Genomic DNA, 24,501 nt, shown 5'->3' with positions numbered 1-24,501 from the left:
TTATCATCCAGCTTTTGATTTTATTAAAAAAAACATAGAGGTGTCAACAGACCAGTTTGCTCTCAAAAAGTCTTAAATTAGTCACACTTCTTTGTTCCATAAAAAAAAATAACACAATAAAACATGCCTTTTTCTCCCAAAAGTTGCGGGACAAAATCGTCAACATATGGAAATAAAGAGACCAAAAAAACAAAAAGCACAAATTATGGAAAAGTACAGCAAAACGACAACTGAAAGCTGAAAATACATTCTTTTAGCAGAAGAGAGAAAAACAAAAGGAGCAATAAAAGTAAGCACTTTGGTCTTTCCTTCAGACACAAACATGATGAATATGCCAAAATGTGATTGGACTGATGCAAATATGACTTCACTGTACGTTTTGTGGATTTAAAGTGCATGGTTTTGAATTGACAAAAGTCGAGTCGGATGTGACAACTTAATACTGAAAAGTAAAAAAAATAAAAAATAAAAACAAAAAACAAGCTTGTTCTTACTGAATATTCGACTATTGCTGACATTCTTAAAGACACGCCTGATGACGTCTGATTGGTTTGGAACATGTTGTAATAAAATACTGTCAGCGACTCAAAACAGGGCAGCTAAATAAATAATACAAAATAAAAGTACAATTATATTTAAAAAAAATACCTCATTGGTGTTTAAGTATTTCAATTCCCTGTTTGTATTTTTTTTTTTATTTTTTTTAGACAAGCTTGAAATTTGTATCAATGTCATCAATATTTGTTGTCTGTCAGTCTGGCCCTTTAAAAGCCGTGTATGACAGGTCAGCTGACAGGAGGAGTGGCCTAATCATTGAAGCGACCGTACCAAATATTTCTCTGTAACGTCTTGATTATTATTAAAAAACAAAAAACAAAACCAGAATGCATAAATAAAGAACTCCAAACACGAGCATAAAAGCGCCTGTGAACGCAGCACACGGGGACTGTGCTGACCAAAAGCAAACCAAAAAAAAACGGAAGTCCGTACGCGGCGTGCGCGGAGTGACATCATAAATAGAACATTTAAATAAAACGTTGAAACACTGAGCGGCTAAATAGCTTGTCAATTGCACAAAGTGATGATACGTCTTCTTCAGTCGCTTGCCGAGTGAGTGAGTGAGTCGCCAACTTCCTGTCACGACTTGATCTTCCACAGCTGCACACACACACACACACATATATGCGGTCATATGGTAATGGTAATGGTAGAATTTCATTTGAACATGCATCAGATTACAATTGAATGCATCACATAATCAGTTCACAGTTCCACATGTCCAAAAGGAGTAGGAAGAAGCAAAGCTTATTAAATCCTACCCCTCCATCTGGTACTTTTACAATCAGTAACTGTTACATTTGTTCACTTCCTGCTTTCCTAATATAATTTTAAAAAAAATATATTTTTTATTTTATTTTATTTTAATTTTAATTTTCCACATGTCCAAAAGGAGTAGGAAGAAGCAAAGCTTATTAAATCCTACCCCTCCATCTGGTACTTTTACAATCAGTAACTGTTACATTTGTTCACTTCCTGCTTTCCTAATATAATTTTTAAAAAAATATATTTTTTATTTTATTTTATTTTAATTTTAATTTTCCACATGTCCAAAAGGAGTAGGAAGAAGCAAAGCTTATTAAATCCTACCCCTCCATCTGGTACTTTTACAATCAGTAACTGTTACATTTGTTCACTTCCTGCTTTCCTAATATAATTTTTTAAAAAATATATTTTTTATTTTATTTTATTTTAATTTTAATTTTCCACATGTCCAAAAGGAGTAGGAAGAAGCAAAGCTTATTAAATCCTACCCCTCCATCTGGTACTTTTACAATCAGTAACTGTTACATTTGTTCACTTCCTGCTTTCCTAATATAATTTAATTTTTTTTAATGTTTTATTTTATTTTATTTAAATTAAATTTTATTTTATTTTAATTTTCCACATGTCCAAAAGGAGTAGGAAGAAGCAAAGCTTATTAAATCCTACCCCTCCATCTGGTACTTCTACAATCAGTAACTGTTACATTTGTTCACTTCCTGCTTTTCTAATATAATTTTAAATGTGTATTTATTTATTTATTTATTTTTTTAATTATTTTATTTTATTTTACTTTTCCACATGTCCAAAAGAAGTAGGAAGAAGCAAAGCTTATTAAATTATTTAATAATTAATTTTGTATTTTTTTATTTTTATTTTATTTATGATTATTTTTATTATTGATTCCACATACTGAAATGCTATGGCTTTTTAAACGTAGTCCTAGCATAGAAGGGACCATCTATACATGTTGGTTGTGTTTTGTGTTGTGTTGCGTTCACTGACCTTCAAGTTAAACCCTAACAGGTCTGAGATGACGCCAGACACGGCGGACAGGATGACAACCTGGGTGATGTTGTACAGCAGCGGGTTCATGGTCAAACCGTACAGCCTGAAGGGGGTGTCCAGCTCCTACACACACACACACACACACACACACACACACACGATAAATGTCTAGTTTGTATCCAAGCGCTTGGAGATGATGGAGGTCCACGCTGACCTTGAGTAGTTTGGTTGCCAGTTTCAAGACATTGTTGACCAGCGTGAGCTCCTCCTTCTTGTTGGGCTTCTTCTCCATCTTCAGGTATAAGTTGATCTGAGACACAAGACGTGGTGGTGAATACCCGAACGACTCCGCATGTCCGTGTTGTGTTGTGTTGTGTTTACCTGTTCGGTGAGCAAGATGGAGGTGTTGCTGTACTTCTTGCTGGTCTCCGAGCCCAAGGTGACAAACCTGAGCAGGAAGAGGGACAGGCTGGAACACCAGACGACTAATTCCCAGTTGTAGTGACATTCCAGGAATGTTTCGTGGACGTGTAGCAGCTGGAACAACAGCGAGGTCGGAACACGACAAAACGTTATGACAAATACAAATTCTATGGAACTCAAACATTGATTTTGAACCGTTCTTCCACACAATTATTTATAAATATACTCATGAAACTCATGAGGTTGACTACAGCCACATGGATCTTACGCTGATCATGTGCATGCTTGTCTATTATTTTCTTTTTAACACTCAGGGAGGTTGACTACAGCCACATGAATCTTATGTTGGTCAATAACATGTGCATCGCCTTTAACATGCTTGTCTATCATTTTCTTTCCAACACCCAGGGAGGTTGACTACAGCCACATGGATCTAACATTGGCATGTGCATCGCCTTTAACATACTTGTCTATTATTTTCTTTCTAATGCCCAGGGAGGTTGACTACAGCCACATGGATCTTACACTGGTCAATAATATCCACATCGCCTTTAACATGCTTGTCTATCATTTTCTTTCTACTTTCCAGGGAGGTTGGCTACAGCCACATGGTTATTATGTTTCTGAATATGTGCATTGCCTTTAGCATGCTTGTCTATCATTTTCTTTCCACCTCCCAGGGAGGTTGACTACAGCCACATGGATCTTGTGTTTCTGAATATGTGCATCACCTTTAACATGCTTGTCTATTATTTTCTTTCTAACACCCAGGGAGGTTGACTACAGCCACATGGATCTTACACTGATCAATAACTTGCATGCTTGTCTATTATTTTCTTTTTAACGCCCAGGGAGGTTGACTACAGCCACATGGATCTTATGTTTCTGAATATGTGCATCGTCTTTAACATGCTTGTCTATTATTTTCTTTGTAATGCCCAGGGATGTTGACTACAGCCACATGGATATTATGCTGGTCAATAATATGCACATCGCCTTTATCATGCTTGTCTATCATTTTCTTATTAACACCCAGGGAGGTTGGCTACAGCCACATGGATCTTACGTTTCTGAATAATATGTGCATCGCCTTTAACATGCTTGTCTATTATTTTCTTTCTGATCTCCCTGGTTTCCTCTGCCCCATGTTTAGCGCGACTGATTACAAAGGTGTGATGCTAATTAGAGGGCACAGCTTGATTGATTGTCCCTCAGGTCACATTATCGTCCAATATTTTCTAGGGCTGACATCATTTCTAATTTCCAGGTTTGTTTATTAAAATCAATGTCTGATATTCATTCAAGTTATTTCTTCCAGTGATTGAGGGCCATCATCACGTGTGTAGATGTTGTGTGTTTACCTGCGCACAGCAGATGAAGACCACAGAGAGCGTTAACAAGAAGGCGGAGGACACGATCACGTCCACAGAGCGCTGAGGACCCCGACGCTGCAACACAACATCAGATTTATGGTAAATAATGTTCATAAAGGAACATAAAGAAGCAATGAAAAACAACTAGGCTGTACTGAAAAAAGGAAACCAGCAGGTTTTATGGTGAAATGTAAAAGCTAAGCGCAAAAGTAGTGTATGTAAGAACGCTAAATCCTAGCCCAGAAGGTCGTAGATGAGAGGTTCGCTGACCTTGAGGTAGGAGCGTAGCGACAACCACATCTTGATGTTTTGCACTTTCTTCAGTCGGAAATGAGGAACTTCGGACTTCCGGGCTCTACGGGCTGAAGTCAGGTGACCAAACAGTTTGGCAAAGAGTAGCCTCTGAAGCACACACACACACACACACACACACACACACATGAAACATTCATTTCGAACAACTTGAAAAAAGCACACATATGTAGAAACAGTCACCTGCTTGTAGGTCCTCTCTGCAACGCTGAGCAGGAAAAAGAAGAGCCAGATGAGGCACACGCGCACCACGAAGCTCACTGTTACCATGGTAACCACCATGGCATCCGACCCGGAGCCGCCGCCCAGCGCCACGGCCAGCAGCTCGTTGGCTGAGAGCGTGGTGAGCTGGTCCAAGTCGCGGTGCTGAGCCAGTCTACACACATGGAGGCCATGTTGAAGACAAATACACACGTGTCTTTATAGAATGTAAAGCTACCTGTAGGCAAAGGGGGTGAGTCCCAGTATGACCGACACCAGATTCCCGAAAACCTGATACCCAATCCCTGGGGTGTACAGATTCACCTGCACGAAAATATTCCAATCAGCTTGGATTCTCTGAATTCTTCACTGACCGTCTTTTAGTTGACTCACTCGGTTCATGATCATGCCACTGATCTCCAGGACGGACATGTCGGCTTTCTTGCACTCGTTGCCCTCCCACACGATGGCGCTCACCCTCTCCAAGCCTGGATTGGAGCTGTGTAGCCAGGGGGTGTGGCCCTGATGGAACGGGTCATCCCTGTATTCCTTCTTGGTGGGAGGACATATTGGAGCGCCGCCACCTTCTCCCTCCGTCTCCGATGTGCAGGATGATCGGCACTCGGCGCAGTGCAGGAAGTCCTCCCACAGCAGGTCCTCTGTCTCGGACTCGTGGCGAGTGCTCTCTGAGTCCTGAGTCCTAAGGCTGGAGCACCTGGAGCTACAGCTGGTGCCGGACTTAGGAACATCCTGAGATGTAAAAGTCAGAGTTACTACCTGGTCTGCTCTCGGTATCCAGGAGCGAACATGCTGAGGGTTTGACTGAGCATGTTTCTATGGATTTAATGTACAAATGGCGATGCTTATCATAAATAACTGGCGAGGAGAGATTACATTACATTCTTAAATTCTTAAATACGTCTTTGCTAGCAAGCGTTTGGGTTTTAAAAACATAAATACGTCATTTGAATTGAATGGGTTGATATTTAAACTACTACTTTTTGCTCATTGCTTTATTCTCCCGAGTGGTTAGCACACAGGTTTCACAGCTAGGAGACCCGTGTTCAATTCCACCCTCGGCTATCTCTGTGTGGAGTTTACATGCTCTTCCCGTGCATGCGTGGCTTTTCTCCGGGTACTCCGGTTTCCTCCCAAATTGCGACTCCAAATTGTCCATAGGTATGAATGTGAGTGTGAATGGTTGTTTGATTATATGTGCCCTGTGATTGGCTGGTCACCAGTCCAGGGTGTACCCCGTCTCTCACCCAAAGACAGCTAGAATAGGCTCCAGCAACCCCCGCGACCCTCGTGAGGATAAGCGGTAGAAAATGAATTAATATTTTAACATTTATGGCTGCACGGTGGTCGAGTGGTTAGCGCGCAGACCTCACAGCTAGGAGACGCGGGTTCAATTCCACCCTCGGGCATCTCTGTATGGAGTTTGCATGTTCTCCCCGTGCATGTGGGTACTCCGGTTTCCTCCCACATTCCAAAAACATGCTAGGTTAATTAGCGACTCCAAATTGTCCATAAGTATGAATGTGAGTGTGAATGGTTGTTTGTCTATATGTGCCCTGTGATTGGCGGCAACCAGTTCAGGGTATACCCCACCTGGGATAGGCTCTAGCACCCCTTTCACCCCATTCTGACATTTTTTTTTTAGACTGAAACTGTTTTCTTAATATTTTGACTCTATTCATGTAAAATTACTTCACATTTTTCCTTTTTGGTGTTTTTTTACTTTTCTGGCGTACCTCCACAATGTAGTGTTTCTTGTAGTGTGTGCTCTTGCGGTTTCGTAGCGAGCAGTCGGCGTTGAGCCTCTCGACTCCCCTATGTAAGGCAATATAAGAGGCCTCGGGGTCCTCCTCACTGGATGCCTCGTCGGATGCAGGCCCCTGTGTATGAAAGACCACCACATTATAAGAAGATTGTAGCTGAAGAGAATGGGAATGTGTGTGTGTGATTACAGACTTTGTTACGGGTGATGCTACGGGCAGCGTGAGCATGCGATGGCGGACCACGGGTTGCCCAGCACACCTCATCAAGGCGGTTAAAGACTTCATGGTGAAGTTGGAGACCCTCCTCGCTGCTGCGGTTGGTGACACGACCGTCGAGCGACACATAGCCGTTGTCGGTTTCTGTGGACTTGTCGATGGATAGCTTGGTCTTCTTGGACCTGCAAGAGGAGCCGAGTGTGATGATGATCACATGACTGATGATGATTAGTACATTCTGCAAAATCAGTCACTACCAGTTTAGTCTTTTCAATTGATTTTGCAGCAGAAGCTCAAGACCGAGTCCAGAATCATCACACATCAAGTCCAAAAGACAAGAAAGAGGAGAGATACACACCCAGCTTTACAGAGATCATGCCAGAAATCGTGGAAGAGAGTGCCCAGGCTGTACGTGGCGTCGGCTGAGTAGGAGTGTGGCGCCCCCTCTTGTGTGTTATCGGTAGTGCTAGAGCCGTCACCTTCCCTATGCACCTCCATCTGAGAGGCTTTCCTCAACTTCCTTCACAAGAACAGAGCACAGACAGACTTAGTGGCCGCCTGCTCGGTCTGTTTTAGGATCATATTTGTTGTTTTATCAAAAGAAAAGCTAATACCAGATTTAAAAAGCTAAAATTATTTATGTGACATATCCCGAGTTTTATTTTCAGTGCCTCATTCTTACAATCGAAGCAAATTACTGTCTGAAATGGAACGCCGACAATAATTTGGGATTTGAGAACTGTCCTTTTGTCTACATCCAGTCTACAACCAGTCCAGGGGGTACCCCGCCTCTCGCTCAAAAGGCAGCTGGGATAGACTCCAGCATACCCCGCAACCCTAATGAGGACTGTCCCTTTAATGGGCTCTGTCATCCCAAGATGCTTCCTGAGAGAGGAGAAACTTCAAACCAACGCACAAACACATTCCCAAAGTGCAAACATCATTCCACAAAACACAAGCAAAGACAACTATCAGGATTAAGCTACGGTACCTGCGTCTCTTCCCGCCGCCACCGGAGACAGGCTTCGGCGTCCTGGTGGAGACAATCTGACAATGCACGGTGCCCAGCAGTAGCATCAGCCAAATGGCGCCGAACACCTCAGTGGCAGGTACGCCATGAGGCTGAGGGACGCTCACGTAGAGGAAGGCCGCCGCCACTGTGAAGGGGGGGGGTGGGGGGGGGGCAGGAAATGAATATAGTGTCAAGTATGAAGTTATTTAACAAGGACATGTACCTTGAAGCAGGTAGAGCGCCAGCAGCAAGAGGAAGATGGCTCTGGAAGTGACCTGGATCCACCATCGGTAGAAGAAGGGGAAGAAGACGACGCGTACGATACCCTTCCGTGTCAGCGAGGTCCATGGACTCTCTGGTTTGGCCTTCGCAAAGGCTGAGCCTGGAGAGGAACACAAAAAGTGTCGGAATCATCATGATTGGATACAAAAATGTCATTGTATGGTCATATCACCTTGTACTTCGGTATGAGGTATATTAATAAAAAAAAACAAAAACTTACTGTATTATGGAAAGCAGGAAGTGAACAAATGAAAGTTACTGATTGTAAAAGTAAACTGTATTATGGAAAGCAGGAAGTGAACAAATGAAACAGTTACTGATTGTAAAAGTAAACTGTATTATGGAAAGCAGGAAGTGAACAAATGTAACAGTTACTGATTGTAAAAGTACCAGATGGAGGGGTAGGATTTAATAAGCTTTGCTTCTTCCTACTCCTTTTGGACATGTGGAACTGTGAACCGATTATGTGATGCATTCAATTGTAATCTGATGCATGTTCAAATGAAATTAAACCATTACTTTGGTACGTGACAAAAATAAATAAATAAACACACAAAAAAATAAATAAATAAAAATTAATAAAATACATTAAAAAATAAAAAAAAATATATTAGGAAAGCAGGAAGTGAACAAATGTAACGGTTACCGATTGTAAAAGTACCAGATGGAGGGGTAGGATTTAATAAGCTTTGCTTCTTCCTACTCCTTTTGGACATGTGGAACTGTGAACTGATTATGTGATGCATTCAATTGTATTCTGATGCATGTTCAAATAAAATTAAACCATTACCATTACTTTGGTATGTGACAAAAATAAATAAATAAATACAAAAATAAAATAAATAAATAAAAATTAATAAAATACATTAAAAAATAAAATAGGAAAGCAGGAAGTGAACAAATGTAACAGTTACTGATTGTAAAAGTACCAGATGGAGGGGTAGGATTTAATAAGCTTTGCTTCTTCCTACTCCTTTTGGACATGTGGAACTGTGAACAGATTATGTGGTGCATTCAATTGTAATGTGATGCATGTTTAAATGAAATTAAATCATCTAATTAAATCTAATGAAATTAATATATCATCTTCTTACCTCTAACTAGGTCCACATCAATCAGGTCTGGTTTGACGTGTCCGGTCTTCTTTGGCTTGTTCCTCAGGCCCTGTGAGAGGAACACAAAGAGTAACCAGGGGTCCAAAGACATACTTGGGTGGTACGCCGTGTACTCTACAGGATCTAGTTGAACTCCTACCAACACTACACGTGGCAGCTGCAAAAAAGGAGCCATGTTCTTGCATGCATTCTACTTGCCGCATGACGACATGATTAGTGTGTGAGCGTGTGTTCTTTTTAGTGACACACATCCAAGCCACACTGAGCACTTTTTGTGGCATTTCACATGCAATCGCCTATGTTTACAAGGCCGGATAAGAGTTTATATATTTACTGTCAACATTGGCTAGCTTGTAGAACATAGTGCTATTGACCTCCAGGCCCATCTAAACAATAGGATCAATGGGTAGTAGTGGCCGGCAGGAGATTTACTGTGGCACTCCAGTTCACCACATTACAAAGAGCACGCCTGCATGTGCTCTTATCTCCAGGCTATTCATGGCCTCTTATCTTTATAATAGCCAGATTCAGAGTCTGTTTGTACTCCATATACACTCCTTACACAAATACAAGCCACAAAGGGACTTTAGACTGCGACAAAATGTCAAACATATGTTTCCCACGCTTGGTCATACATGGTGGAATCATGTTATAGCCGGGAAGGAGCGCATGACTGTTCGGATGGTATTGTGCTATGGCAGGGGTGTCCAAAGTGCAGCACGGGGGCCATTTTGGACCACGCCTTTTTTTTCCTCCTTCAAAATACAATAAATTAACAATAAATAATATATACCATTAGATGTTACATACCATCATTATTGCATTTTGTCAAACAAATGAATGACCGCTGTTGCGAGGTCAATTAAATAATATATATTAATATATATTAAAATATGCATATTAAGTATTTATGTATTCTTGGCCTAATTGAAGCATTTTCAAGCATCTATGACAAAATGAACTAGAATACATATACAGGGTGTCGATGAACTGTAGCGTATGCTGGCCACTAGGTGTCACTAATTACCTACACCAGAGCTGATCACTGTCAACATTCATTCAGCTTTTCCTCACAAGGGTCGCAGGGGTGCTGGAGCCTATCCCAGCTGTCTTCGGGCGAAAGGCGGGTTACACCCTGGACTGGTGGCCAGCCAGCCAATCACAGGGCACATATAGACAAACAACCATTCACACTCACATTCATACCTATGGACAATTTGGAGTCGCCAATTAACCTAGCATGTTTTTGTTTTTGGAATGTGGGAGGAAACTGGAGTACCCGGAGAAAACCCACACATGCACGTAACCACTCAACCGCCGTGCCGCCTCACTGTCAACAATTACTGCAAATTTATCTCACAACACAGGCACATTAATCATCATCATAACCACAATAACGGCTAAAACTCAACTCTGAATCCCTGACGTCACATCCTGTCCACACATCTGGAAGACATTTATTAAAACACAAATGATCATTTGCGTCTTAAATATCTTATTTCCTCTAAATATATTTACTATATTGGGTAATATTAGTGTAAAGGTGATTGTAGGGGTGTTATTGTAAGTCTAGAGGGCTCTAATAATATGAAAAACCTTATGCAGAAGGTCACAAACAGGTGTTCCATGCGCTAAAAAGTCCTACTTGGGGGAAATTCAACCGCAGTCGGGTGTGTAAGCAATTGACCGCGATAAACAAGGGACAGTTGTAATTGTTTTCTTTATATAACATATATTCATTTACCTACACTGGACCGTTTTTTTTTACATTTTTAATGTCCTTTCAGTTTTCTATATAAAATTTGGACACCCCTTTTTTAAAGTCCCACTCACTGTCCTCGTGTTGCGTTTTTAAAAGCTGACTTCACCTTCAAAGGGAAGTATTTCACGAGATAAATTGACTGATGCACGCCACACCGTTATTCATACACAAAAACACAGGCTGATCAGAACGAGATGGACCAATTGTGGCCTAGTCTACGCCGTGGGCAAGCGCACGTGCACACTTGGGAGGGGGTGCCAAATACTCACCAGCGATATAAACTGAAGAGAAGGATGATTGAGAGGGAGGATGGGTGAAGAAGATGAAATGGGGGCAGAAAGGAAAAGGGTTAAAAAGAAACAAAAAAAAAACACGAGCTGGACAATGTCGGTGGGGAGGGTGCAGACAAAACGTCAAGAAAAACTGAGAAAGAATATGAAAAGAAATTAAAATGTGGTGCTATGACAGTGAAAAGATTGAGGTTAAAAAGGACCTTGATTTCTCGCTGCTCCACAGACTTCTCCCATATCTGCTGGTCGTAGGCGCCAATCTGCGAGACAAAACACACGCCAGAGGTTACACACAAATGACATCTGTCAGTTATACTTGTACTTATATACTTGCTGTTATTTACATTATCATTTACATTGCAAGAAGGAAACTAGCCTAGGAGGTCAGATTAAGGCCACATGACAGGATCACACACACACACACACACACACACACACACGGATCGAAAGTGTGTGAGTGCTAACACGTGCAAACGTCAGACTCACATGTCTCAATAGAGCAGTTACCGTGGGAACAAGACTGGTCCTTGACAAGTTACACAAAATTATCTTTTGAAACACAGGAATTAAAACAACAACTGCACTGTAGGAGGTGTGTGTGTGTGTGTGTGTGTGTGAATGGAAACGTGCAATGAGGCTTCATTAAACATGGATGAGGGGAAGAAGGAGGACGAAAGAGGAGGTCAAAGATGTGAAAGGATGGATGCAAAGGATGGCTGTGGACTAATCACACATACGACAGTATCACAAAAACACACTTAGGATGCCAAACATGCGGCTTGGGGGGTACATCAGTACAAAATGATGCATCCAACACATATTATCCCCCCGCCCCCATCGTAAAGACTGCCAATAAAGACACCAATTGACTGCAGCACAGAGAATCCACCTGGATGGAGTGCCGCTGCGGCACAGTGCGCGGGTCACCATGGCGACGGAAGGAGGTAAGAAGGAGGGGGATTATGCCAACCAAAGTTACATAAGCCAGTGCCTCTCTGCAATGGTTGAGTATTAAATACATGCTTGCTAACAATGCGGACATGCATTGTTCACTGGAAAAACAATAGCTAAAAAAAAATAATTATCATTAATTAGCAACCACAGTTGGTTCCTCCTGTAGTGCTGACATTCTAGAACAAGGGTGGGAAAATATTTTGACTCATGGGCCGCATTGAGTTAACAAGATTATTCATTCATTTTCTACCGCTTTTCCTCGCGGGGAGTGCTGGAGCCTATCCCAGCCGTCTTCGGGCGAGAGGCATGGTACACCCTGGACTAGTCGCCAGCCAATCACAGGGCACATATAGACAAACAACCATTCACACTCACATTCATACCTATGGACAATTTGGAGTCGCTAATTAACCTAGCATGTTTTTGGAATGTGGGAGGAAACCGGAGTACCCGGAGAAAACCCACGCATGCACGGGGAGAACATGCAAACTTCCAGGGTGTTAGACATAATATGTTTAGGCCATGGGAAAAAATTCAATCCACTTAATAGTACGGGTGTCACGGGACAGCCAACTCACGAGACGAGACGAGACGAGACGATAGACAGGATCGTGTTCAGGATTTTTTTTGGTCGATGGGCAAAATTAATTCATTGATTCATTTTTCTACCGCTTATCCATGAAGAGGGTCGCGGCGGGTGCTGGAGCCTATCCCAGCTGTCTTCGGACGAGACAGCCAATCACAGGGCACATATAGACAAACAACCATTCACACTCACATTCATACCTATGGACAATTTGGAGTCTCCCAATTAGAAAACCCACGCATGCACGGGGAGAACATGCAAACTCCACACAGAGATGGCCGAGGGTGGAATTGAACCCTGGTCTCCTTGCTGTGAGGTCTGCACGCTAACCACTCGACCACCATGCAGCCCCACACAGGCTTATAATGCTTATAATTTTCATTGAATTATTTGTCTAATTTTATCTGTTAAATTGTTATACTATCAGCTGTATGTTCTCATGTCCCTTTTTTCAGGAGCACTTTAAACATCAAATTATGTAATTTAATTTTACAGTTTTGTTGTTGGTTTTTTTGTTTGTTTTTTTACTAAATAAGACATCCGACTAGCAAGTCAGGTTGCCAGTTTGTATGTTAAAAGTTGAAATACTTAGAAAGCAACTGGCAGGCCGGATTCAAACACTTGGTGGGCCGCATGTGGCCACTTGGTGGGCCGCATGTGGCCGCTAGGCTGTAGTTTGCCCACCCCTGTTCTCGACAGACTGAACTTTATTCAGAAAACACATTTCTCAAAGGTTTTTGTCTCCTGTCTCGGCAATACTCTGGCAATATTTCGGTGTGTGTTTTTCCACTGACTGGCAAGAAAAACCACAAAACCCCGCTGGAGTCACCTAATGATTACATACTAGAGCAGGTGTAGTCCCACATGCCTCGGTTGTATTTAGCACCTCCTAACTCGCTAATAGAGACGACTACAATTCAAAAACCTTTACCATCTCAGCTAATTACGATCACAGTGGAGGAAAACAAACTGGAGGGAATTTGGGTCAAACGGATGGTTGTGACCGGAAGATTAACCCTTGCTTGTTTCTATGTGCAGTGAGGTTCAGGAGGGTGTGTGTGTGTGTGTGTGTGTGTGTGTGTGTGTGTGTGTGTGTGTGTGTGTGTGTGTGTGTGTCCACATGCTAGAGTTGCACCATAGAACAAGGAACAACAGTCATTATAACAATGAGTCATTAAGTTGTACATTCCAAACATATCACCTGTGTCAATTAGCTCTAAAAATAAAGTCTGGAAAGTTCTGGAAAGTTCGATTTCCTCTGCACCAACATTTGAGTACCACCAGGTGAGAGCATGCCATTTCTCAGACGACAAATGTTCATCAAGCACACTCCATTTTTTGGAAACAAATGCCATGACGTACAGTAGGGGTATCACAAGGTTATCACAAAAACTAAAAGTTTTTAAAAGTTATTTGTATCTACTGTAGACATGAGTTATAACAAAGTACGTGGACTGTCAGAGAGAAGTGAGAAAGTACACATTGTAGTACCTTGGCACTAATACTAACACTACCACTAACTTACTACAAGCGGTTATTTCCAGACAGGCATTGCAGAGAGCAGCTATTTGAGGGCTTGTGTTAATGTCATTAGCAGTGCGTTAGCTAAAATGCGCTTAATTGTGATTAAATACTTTTTTTAATCGTTTGACAGTCCTAATAGTAACACATAATGCATAATTATTATAATTATAGGAATGCTGTATATTAACACACAATGCAGAATTAATACAACTTGATCGTAATCAAGCAATTTTAATAAAGTTGATTTATGACGCTATGGTGGAATGTGGTTTCTTTTTTTTTGTACTGAACGATGTACAATAGGATGACTAATAATGAACTGGTTGCTCTTGGCACATAGTTGGTGCCTTAAGCTGGGTGAGGGTGGTTGGATATGGGGTTTTTATTCTGTGTAGACAAGGAATAATATATGTTTTGTTGGGATGACGTTGGAATTTGGGTGTTTAGAGGGGTGGGACTAGATAAGTCTTGACTTCTTCCCACTTCCTTTCGAATATGTGTACATTTATATATACATAGATATTTTTTATTTTATTTTATTTTTTTAATTTTATTTGGGCAAATATATGAAACATTACAGTGCATTTCTTACATCAATTAAAATATAACTTTTCATTATTTACATTTGTATTCAACTATTTGATCACAAGCCCAAAAGGAGTAGGCTGAAGCAAAAGCTTATAAATACCTACTCCTTTTTGCAAGATATAATCATGTTCATTCCAGTCTTGTTTTCCCCTGTTTATTATCATTTTAATATTATTATTGTATTATTGTTATCATCATCATTGTTATCATTATTGTTATCATCATTATTGTCATAATCTTTATCATTATTACCATTATTATTGTTATTGTTATTATTATCACCATTATTATAATCATCATTAATATTACCATTTTCATCATTATAGTTGTAACATTCATTCATTCATTCATTTTCTACCGCTTTTTCCTCACGAGGGTCGCGGGGGTGCTGGAGCCTATCCCAGCTGTCTTCAGGCAAGAGGCGGGGTACACCCTGGACTGGTGGCCAGCCAATCACAGGGCACATATAGACAAACAACCATTCACACTCACATTCATACCTATGGACAATTTGGAGTCGCTAATTAACCTAGCATGTTTTTGGAATGTGAGGGTGGGAATTGAACCCTGGTCTCTTAACTGTGAGGTCTGCGCGTAGTTGTAACAATTTTTTGATTTTTTAAAATTTTATTATTTAATTTTACAGACTTTATTGCTTCTTGTAGAGTGCTGTATCATTCCATCTGTTGTTTTCTGAAATCCGCAGTATTTGTGCTTTTATTGTCAATTTATTAGCCCACTTTTCCCCCCCTAAGTGTAACATTTACATACATTTACAACATTTGTATTGATTTTGGTTGGTTTGTTGTGCTTTGGATGTTTTTCATGTTCGAAAGAAATAAAGAAAAAAACAACTGGGACTTAAAGAAACCCCGAGGACACTTCACACACACTCCCATTTATGACTCAGCAGGTATCACTACTGGCTCACACATGGGGGGGGTGAGACACCCGGAAGGCAACATGTAAATACAAAGCACAACTCAAGTCTTTTCTTCCGTCTGTTCGAGGAAATCCTGTTGAATGCAGACAGGATGCAGAGGGAGCGACAGACAGATAGACAGACAGACAGATGGGGGTGTGGGGAGGGGGGGGGGGGGGGGGGGGGTCACGGCTAGCAACCCCAGCGAGGCACGTAAGGTGAGTCGGGCCAGCGATGGAAGTGCAGCAGAGGATCCGATATCAGAAACCACGGAACAAGATGACACGTGACACCGGCTTGCCTGCTTTTTGTACTTAGACTCCTATTGAACCGCTTTGCATGGACGTTAGTTGCATGCAAACTAATATTTGACTTGCTTAAAATGTCACTACGGAGAATTCATCAGATCCTCATATATACATGTCCTCATATAATTTTAACCATGCCCTCATAATAAAAAAAGCAATTCTAATGCACCAGGGAAGCCTCATAATAAAAAAAAAACAATCATCAGCAGCAGAGTTTTGCAACAAAAGCGCTGATGGTCTTACCTTTTTCTGGTACCACACCACAGCATCTTTTACTTTGGAAGCCATTTACATGTCCCCCTCTCGCCGTCTAGGGCATCTTAAGACTGGAAGACACAGCAGAAGAAGAAGGGAAGATGTGAGCGAGCGACCAATGGTAACACACACACACACACACACACACAGACTCAATGAAGGCAGGTGTGTCCTAGCGACTAATGAATGCTAGAGGGAGGGACGCACACAGTTGCAACCCTTGACACTCGTCGTGTTTGTGGTTAGAGGGGCAGTGAATCAGGCATTCAATCACACAAGCAGGTAAACAACACTTAGAGAATGTTTCAACGAGCTCCACCCTTCATAACAAGCAGTGGCCGTCACGGCCATTGTGGTGCATTATTGTGCAGACATTGACAGATGAAAAGGTGTGAAGTGTGATTCTTGTGTCTTGCACAAATACGCTGTTAGATAATCAAAACAAACCCAAGCAGCAAACATGTGAAGATGCTGCAAGCTGAATTAGAATAAGTATGTTGTGGATCATAAACATCAGTGACACATTCAAGCCCTGGAAAAAACGAGCGTGTATTCGCATCATACAGCGGTTGAGTGTGATAAAGACACCATTGTGACTGTGTCTGAAAGCCCTTGAGTCAAAGCTCAGTAGGTCAAGAATGTGAGAGTTTGAGAACATTTTCCATGTCAAAAACTGCGTTGAAATTGCTGGCTAGCTAAACTGCACACAAACGCTAATGCGGTAGAGTGTAATACAACGCTAGTCTAAATTCAGTCCAGTCACTGCAGAAATGCCTGCATTTAGTCTAACACTTTTAGTCCCGGAAGAGGAGGGAGAAAAAAAAAGACATTTATAGCAACAGGAAGAAGTGTTTGGGCAGTATTTGTCTAAACGTCCATCTTTAGAAAGTGCCTACAATAATGTTTTCATAGCAAAATGGGACCTTTTGGTTCTAAATTGCAAATGTATCATGCATTTTATGTTTTTAATAACGTATTTAAAGGTTGCCCACAGTTGACCTAAACTGTGGGCAACTAAAATAACTCAATTTTAGTAGCTGCCTGACTATAAAAATATAAATATCATGGAGGGCAAAGTGGGTATTAGATAGGTCTCATATTCTAACAGCCTGACAGGTTTAACGCCTGAAATCACACGCAAAACTGCCTAATATGGCCTCAAACGCCACATTAGCTGCAGATCATCGTTTCACATGGAAAACAAACCGGTGCTGAGACTTTTTCCCCCCACACACACACTCCGTGTTCTCAAAATACACTGCGGATTACTGTGTGTATTTAGGGAATGGAGAGTCTTACGTGCACTCTGGTCTCAGAGGAAAAAGGACACACTGCTACTGTGATGTGATGATGCAAATACGGATGGATCCAAATATGACTGCCGTAGGCCATACGGTAACTTTCCAGTTTAACTACAAAAGCGTCAGCAGGTAGTGGAAGACGTTGAGTAAATATTTAAATATAGGAAGGTTTGCTGGATGATTTTTGACACTGTCAAAGACACTGTAATATTCCCCATGTGTGGAAATATGGGGTAATAACTATAAAAGCAATCTTCACTCGCTAAATGTACTGCAAAAAAGGTCAGTAAGGATAATTCATAATGCCGCCTACAGAGAACATACTAACTCCTTATTTCTAAAATCACAAATATTTCAACTTCAACAGCTAAAATAATGCATAATGCTAAAAATAACCAATTAGCTAAAAATGTCATCCAATACTTCTCTACAAGAGAGGAGAAATATGATCTCAGGGAAGAAGTACATTTGAAACACTTCTATGCTAGGACTACGTTAAAAAGCCATAGCATTTCAGTATGTGGAATCAAACTATGGAATGGATTGAGTAAGGACCTCAAACAATGCACAACGATGAGCCAATTCAAGAAACAATACAAGCAGTTGATGTTTGCTAAATACAAGGATGAAGAGTCTTCAACCAGTCATGATGTGCTATATATATATATATATATATATATATATATATAACTATATATATATATATATATTACTATATTGACTATTACTATGGTACCCATTATGTCATTGTATGGTCATATCACCTCGTACTTGGGTACGGGACAAAAAAATAATAATATATATATATATTTTTAAAACAACCTTAAACTATATTAGGAAAGCAGGAAGTGAACAAGTGTAACAGTTACTGATAGTAAAAGTACCAGATTGTACTAATAATTAAATTAATTTTGAATACATAAATTAAATTAAATTAGGAAAGCAGGAAGTGAACAAATGTAACAGTTACTGATTGTAAAAGTACCAGATGGAGGGGTAGGATTTAATAAGCTTTGCTTCTTCCTACTCCTTTTGGACATGTGGAACCGTGAACTGATTATGTGATGCATTCAATTGTAATCTGATGCATGTTCAAATGAAATTAAAATGAAATTAAAACCCACTAGCATATCATCTTCTCCAATGTAGCTGAGGCTGTGTTGTTTTTTTCAAAAACACAAAGCCAACTCCACTCAACATTGTGGCTAGAATGTTGAGTGGGGTGAGGTGGCATTTCTTTTCATATCATTGATGCCATACATAATTGGTTATTATGCAGGTGCTTGGCATTTGAATGCGACACTCCCATACTGGATGTTGCAATGGTGGAGCTTGTTAAACGTTAAAAGACATCATTCTGAGATGATACTTTTAGTATAAACATGAATTCAGGTGCAACTGGAGCTCTCTTGTCTCTCTCAGTGTGGCTGCTCTATATTTCATGATGGGTGCATGTTACATCTCTTGGCTGCAGGACACCCGTCGGAAAAAGGAGGATGCTGCCAAACTATGCAGGGCAAAACACACACACACACACAGGGTCCACCACACAGGGTCAAGACTTTCCGATAGTAGAGCTTGTGTTCGACATCCTCTCTAGGTGGGAACAGAACTCATTGTGCTGTCCATCACACTTTTTTTTTTAAAACAGCTTCCTCATACTTGCACATTCACCGCAACGGTACGGTACTAATGAGCTCTACGTCATCTTGCATGAAGCTAAATCAGACCGACACCAAAGACGCTTCTGTGGCTCTTTGCACCCATTCAAACTTTTTAATATCTGCCACTGTGACACAAAGCAGCAAGAGAGCGTGTGATGTAATGACAATGCAGCAAGTGATGTAACCCGGCTCTGCGGGGAAGGCTGTCGGCTCAACAAGCCCAGCATCTGAGATGCAAGCCGAGGTCATGTAGCCGACTGTGGAGGAATATCGGATTTGAACAAAGACGCAGGTATGCAAATGTAAAATTAACACAGCAAGGACTGACTGATTTCTGCACTGGAGGCAAATATTCAATTAAATTTCTTCATTAATAGCGTGAATTCATAGCAACCCAGGAAGTACCTGCTGCTGCACTGATTTCACCTCTAACCTGGCACCTGTCAGCGACTACACCTTGTTAGCCTGTTGTCACAAAGCCCTTTTCATATCCCAAAATAAACATGACAGACTGAGAGGTGTTGCATATTATGTGTAGTGAATGTGAAAGGAAGACTGTCTAAATAATTCCTTTAAAAAGGATAATTTTCATTATGGCGGCACGGCGTACAAGTGGTTAGCGCGCAGACCTCACAGCTAGGAAACCAGGGTTCAATTCCACCCTCGGCCATCTATGTGTGGAGTTTGCATGTTTCCCCGTGCATGCGTGGGTTTTCTCTGGCTACTCCGGTTTCCTTCCACATTCCAAAAACATGCAAATTGTCCATAGGTATGAATGTGAGTGTGAATGGTTGTTTGTCTATATGTGCCCTGTGATAGGCTAGCTAGCCAGCAGTCCAGGGTGTACCCCGCCTCTCGCCCGAAGACAGCTGGGATAGGCTCCAGCACCCACCGCAACATTTGTGAGGAAAAGCGGTAGAAAATGAATTAATTAATTTTCATTATTTTAGTTGACTGTACCACCTTAGGACAGGGGTGTAAAATAAGATAATCTATGCCTTTATTCGTCCCACAATAAGATAGGATATTCCATTATTCGTCCCACAAGTGAAAATTACAGTAACTACTGTATAGGCAATAAATCAGCTTCGTAGCAAAAAAAAGATATATGTTAAAATGCACGACATGTGCAATGAGTGGAAAATTACAAATGTAAACAACTATTTGAGAGGCATTCTGCATCGTAAATGTTCACAAAAAGCACCGTAATCCTTGAAAAACATGTTAAAATATGTTACATACGTGGTATCCATGTCAATGTTTACTGACACACTTAACCTAGCACACTAGGCTAGCTTACTAGCTACCAAGCTAACAGCTAGGCTACCGGCGGCTACAAAGACCCCCCTCTCTCTCTCTTCCATACACATACAGCTGTCCCTGGTCAAAACACCAACAAGCACTCCTCAGTGTCTCACCTCTCTTGACGGCTTTTCCCCGGTGTGGCCGCTCACAAGCTAAAAAAAAATTAAAAATGAGTTAAATCTAGTCGGGATCTAGCTAGCCATGTTTGTTAAAGAGATGCTGCTCGTCTGCAAGCCTTTTAGGTTGTCTGGCTGTCTCTCAGGATCGCTGTGATAAAAACACAGCTTCACTTCACTATGCCGTAAAGCACCGTTAAAAGACGCCACGACATTTTGGTGTACGGACTTATCTCAGCAAAGCCCATATCGCTCCTCTCTTTAAACAATAATACAATTGGATTCATATTTCAGAATAACGTTGTTATTTTTGTAAAATTATTGAAAAAACATATAAAAAAGAAACTGCGCGTAGGTAAAAAAAATAATTGTATGCGTTCTTAGCAAGGAGCTTACGGCAAATGACGCAAAAACGTGGCAACCAATTGATAAAAAGAGTGGGCGTGGCAAAGACAGATAACGGACCCATTCTAGCTCCCTCCACTCCAGTGGTCGCCTGCCTAAAACCTCTGTCATGCATTTTAATTATAAAGAAAATACGCAAACAAAAATGATGTAAGTCATACGGGGAGGACGAACATGATGGTGAACGATGTAGGAGCACACTGACGTGAGTACGACGTTCTTCTATATAAAGCACCTAGTAGTTAGCTTGATGCTAATGCGCAAGCAATGCTAGTTCTGCTAGCTGACGTATTAACATCAGTTTATAATGTTACCCGGTGCTATTAAAGATATGTTGGTGGGTATGGCTTTTGTTAGCTTTATAGCTTTTTCTTCAAAATATGTATCAATATAAGTGCTTACCTCCTTTAATTGTGATGCATTTACAATGTCAATAATGCTGCGTTTTTGTAATAACATAAATTACGTTCTGTCCAGACTGTTAGTCTTCTCCCCTGTTCAGTCAACAAGATGTCCTTGGCTCAAAGGGTGTTGTTGACCTGGGTCTTCACCCTGGTCTTCCTCATCATGCTAGTCCTCAAACTGGATGGGAAGGTATACTTTGCTTTGTCTTGAAATAACTTTATTTGTATTATCCCGGCAACAGAATCATATTCATGGTACTTTACTTATTAGTACATGTATGCATGCATGGGAATGTTTATGTATGTTGAGGAATATACCCCTAAAGTCAACAAAAACTACCAAACCAAAGTTGTGAGGATGCAGCATGTCCTCCAGTCTGGAGGAGGAGAGAGTAGTTGGCAGCTGGGGCTAAAATCACCTCTGACAACAGCACCCTCAAGAGGACCCTAGGGGCCATAACAAATAAAACAAGCAGAAACACACCTCAAGAATGTCACCGTCATTGCGCCTCATTGAAGCGGGCGGGGTAGATGTGTGTGCACCGTATTTGACACATATTTAAATACCTCTATGGATAGGATGGAGATCTTGCACCCTTATCTCGGTAAAGGTATATTTGTTTATGTAATGTATCTCTTTACAATACAGATATTAAGAAATGGCGTTGTCCTAAAATGGTGCCCGCAACCTACAATTCATTGTGCGATCACATACAAGTATCATGAGATTTTGTCTTGGCCGTGATGCTCAATAAGCAGGTAAATGCATCCATCTGTCCATTTTCTACGCCGCTTATCCTCGGGTAAATGCAAGCCAAAGCAAAATTTTCGCAAAAATTTGGGACGCTAACCGAGGTACCACTGTAATTTCTTTCCAAAAGTTGCGTCTTCAGTCCAGTACGCCTCACTAATTCCCCCTAATTTGTTGTTTTGCAATCACACAATAACAAAATCTTGAACCAGTCATGATGTGCTATATATATACCAAAACATTAAAAAAAAACACCTTAAACTGTATCATGGAAAGCAGGAAGTGAACAAATGTAAGTTACTGATTGTAAAAGTACCAGATGGAGGGGTAGGATTTAATAAGCTTTGCTTCTTCCTACTCCTTTTGGACATGTGGAACTGTGAACTGCTTATGTGATGCATTCAATTGTAATCTGATGCATGTTCAAATGAAATAAAACCATTACCATTACTTTGGTACGTGACAAAAATAAATAAATACAAAAACATAATAAAAATTAATAAAACACATTAAAAATATATATATATTAGGAAAGCAGGAAGTGAACAAATGTAACAGTTACTGATTGTAAAAGTACCAGATGGAGGGGTAGGATTTAATAAGCTTTGCTTCTTCCTACTCCTTTTGGACATGTGGAACTGTGAACTGCTTATGTGATGCATTCAATTGTAATCTGATGCATGTTCAAATGAAATAAAACCATTACCATTACTTTGGTACGTGACAAAAATAAATAAATACAAAAACATAATAAAAATTAATAAAACACATTAAAAATATATATATATTAGGAAAGCAGGAAGTGAACAAATGTAACAGTTACTGATTGTAAAAGTACCAGATGGAGGGGTAGGATTTAATAAGCTTTGCTTCTTCCTACTCCTTTTGGACATGTGGAACTGTGAACTGATTATGTGATGCATTCAATTGTAATCTGATGCATGTTCAAATGAAATTAAACCATTACCATTACAAACATTGCGTTTCGTTTAGGTACAGTGGAACTGGTTCCTCATCTTCCTCCCCGTGTGGGTCTTCGACGGAATCCTCCTCCTCATGCTCACCATCAAGATGGCCGGCCGGTGCAAGCCAGGCTTCGATCCCCGCAACGGCTCGCCGGATCTGCGTCTGCGCGCCTGGTACCTGGCAGCCATGCTGCTCAAGTTGGGCTTCTGCCTGACCCTGTGCGCTAAACTGGAGAGGCTAGCTGAAGTGAAGCTCACCTTTGTTTGCATTCCTCTGTGGACCATGCTGCTGGGGGCGTTGGTGGAGCTGGGCTTTAATATTTTTCCTGAGAGGAGAGAGGCCTAAAAGCTCACCAGACTTGGCACTGGAGCCCATAAAACATGGGTGAACAATACACTGGATTATTACATTACTATATTGTTTTGGTACCATTGTGTTTAGTACTGTATTGCTTATCAAGTGCAATCAAGCATCCTTATTATTTTGTCCAAAAGTCAAGTACTGTACTTGGTGGCTGAAGTTATTTACATTCTTGAGAGACTCAAACCTAAAATGTGACATTCTGAATAGAAACATTGCATTTTTCACATTAATTGCATCATTTTGCACTGTGATTATAAAGTAAATCAGATGTTTTGTCATTTATGAAAATAAAATGTTCTCCTCCACTGGAATTGTTAGATTTTCTGCTGAATTTGCACATACACAAATCTAGCCGCGGTGTACCCACAGCTTTTATTTAAGTGTTTACGACGCCCGTTCTGCAGGAACCCACTAAGAGGAAGTGAAAGCATTTAAGGAGATGCAACCAACTTTCAAGTAAAGTAAACATTATTCATTTTCTACCGCTTTTTCCTCCTGAGGGTCGCGGGGGATGCTGGAGCCTATCCCAGCTGTCTTTGGCGGGGTACACCCTGGACTGGTCGCCAGCCAATCACAGGACACATATAGACAAACAACCATTCACACTCACATTCATACCTATGGACAATTTGGAGTCGCCAATTAGCCGAGCATGTTTTTGGAATGTGGGAGGAAACCAGAGTACCCAGAGAAAACCCACACATGCCCCCGTGGGCAAGAGGCGGGGTACACCCTGGACTGGTGGCCAGCCAATCACAGGGCACATATAGACAAACAACCATTCACACTCACATTCATACCTATGGACAATTTGGAGTCGCTAATTAACCTACATGTTTTTGGAAAAAACAGAGTACCCGGAGAAAACCCACGCATGCACGGGGAGAACATGCAAACTCCACACAGAGATGGTTGAGGGTGGAATTGAACCCTGGTTTCCTAGCTGTGAGGTCTGCGCGCTAACCACTAGACCGCCGTGCCGCCCCAAGTAAAC

The 24,501-nt window shown here is 41.1% G+C and overlaps 2 protein-coding genes across 3 annotated transcripts; one reads left to right on the top strand and one right to left on the bottom strand.

The window, feature by feature from the left end:
- On the bottom strand, window positions 1–20,806 carry LOC131131931 (protein PHTF2-like). 2 transcript variants are annotated; one of them, XM_058076999.1, is made up of 19 exons: window positions 20,616–20,806; window positions 16,221–16,303; window positions 11,299–11,355; window positions 11,075–11,086; window positions 9,023–9,092; window positions 7,870–8,028; window positions 7,626–7,791; window positions 6,993–7,154; window positions 6,612–6,816; window positions 6,392–6,535; window positions 5,031–5,387; window positions 4,876–4,961; window positions 4,620–4,812; window positions 4,395–4,526; window positions 4,113–4,199; window positions 2,710–2,865; window positions 2,543–2,638; window positions 2,326–2,451; window positions 1–1,158 (listed from the first exon to the last, which is right to left on the bottom strand). In XM_058076999.1, the coding sequence occupies exons 2-19, from the start codon at window positions 16,263–16,265 to the stop codon at window positions 1,138–1,140; spliced, it is 2,274 nt and encodes a 757-aa protein (XP_057932982.1). In that variant the 5' UTR covers window positions 16,266–16,303; window positions 20,616–20,806; the 3' UTR covers window positions 1–1,137. The 2 variants fall into 2 exon arrangements, with proteins under 2 accessions (XP_057932982.1, XP_057932983.1); XM_058077000.1 differs by lacking the exon at window positions 11,075–11,086 and having other exon boundaries at window positions 20,616–20,804.
- A 253-nt stretch (window positions 20,807–21,059) lies between these two features.
- Window positions 21,060–23,830, top strand: LOC131131934 (transmembrane protein 60-like). The gene is made up of 3 exons (XM_058077002.1): window positions 21,060–21,228; window positions 21,501–21,617; window positions 23,172–23,830. Exons 2-3 carry the CDS (start codon window positions 21,534–21,536, stop codon window positions 23,487–23,489), a joined length of 402 nt encoding a protein of 133 aa, XP_057932985.1. The 5' UTR covers window positions 21,060–21,228; window positions 21,501–21,533; the 3' UTR covers window positions 23,490–23,830.
- Window positions 23,831–24,501: the final 671 nt, after the last annotated feature.

The sequence above is a fragment of the Doryrhamphus excisus genome, chromosome 7 (genome assembly GCF_030265055.1).
Source record: "Doryrhamphus excisus isolate RoL2022-K1 chromosome 7, RoL_Dexc_1.0, whole genome shotgun sequence".
Lineage (NCBI taxonomy): Eukaryota > Metazoa > Chordata > Actinopteri > Syngnathiformes > Syngnathidae > Doryrhamphus > Doryrhamphus excisus.
This window is presented reverse-complemented; position numbering and strand designations above follow the sequence as displayed.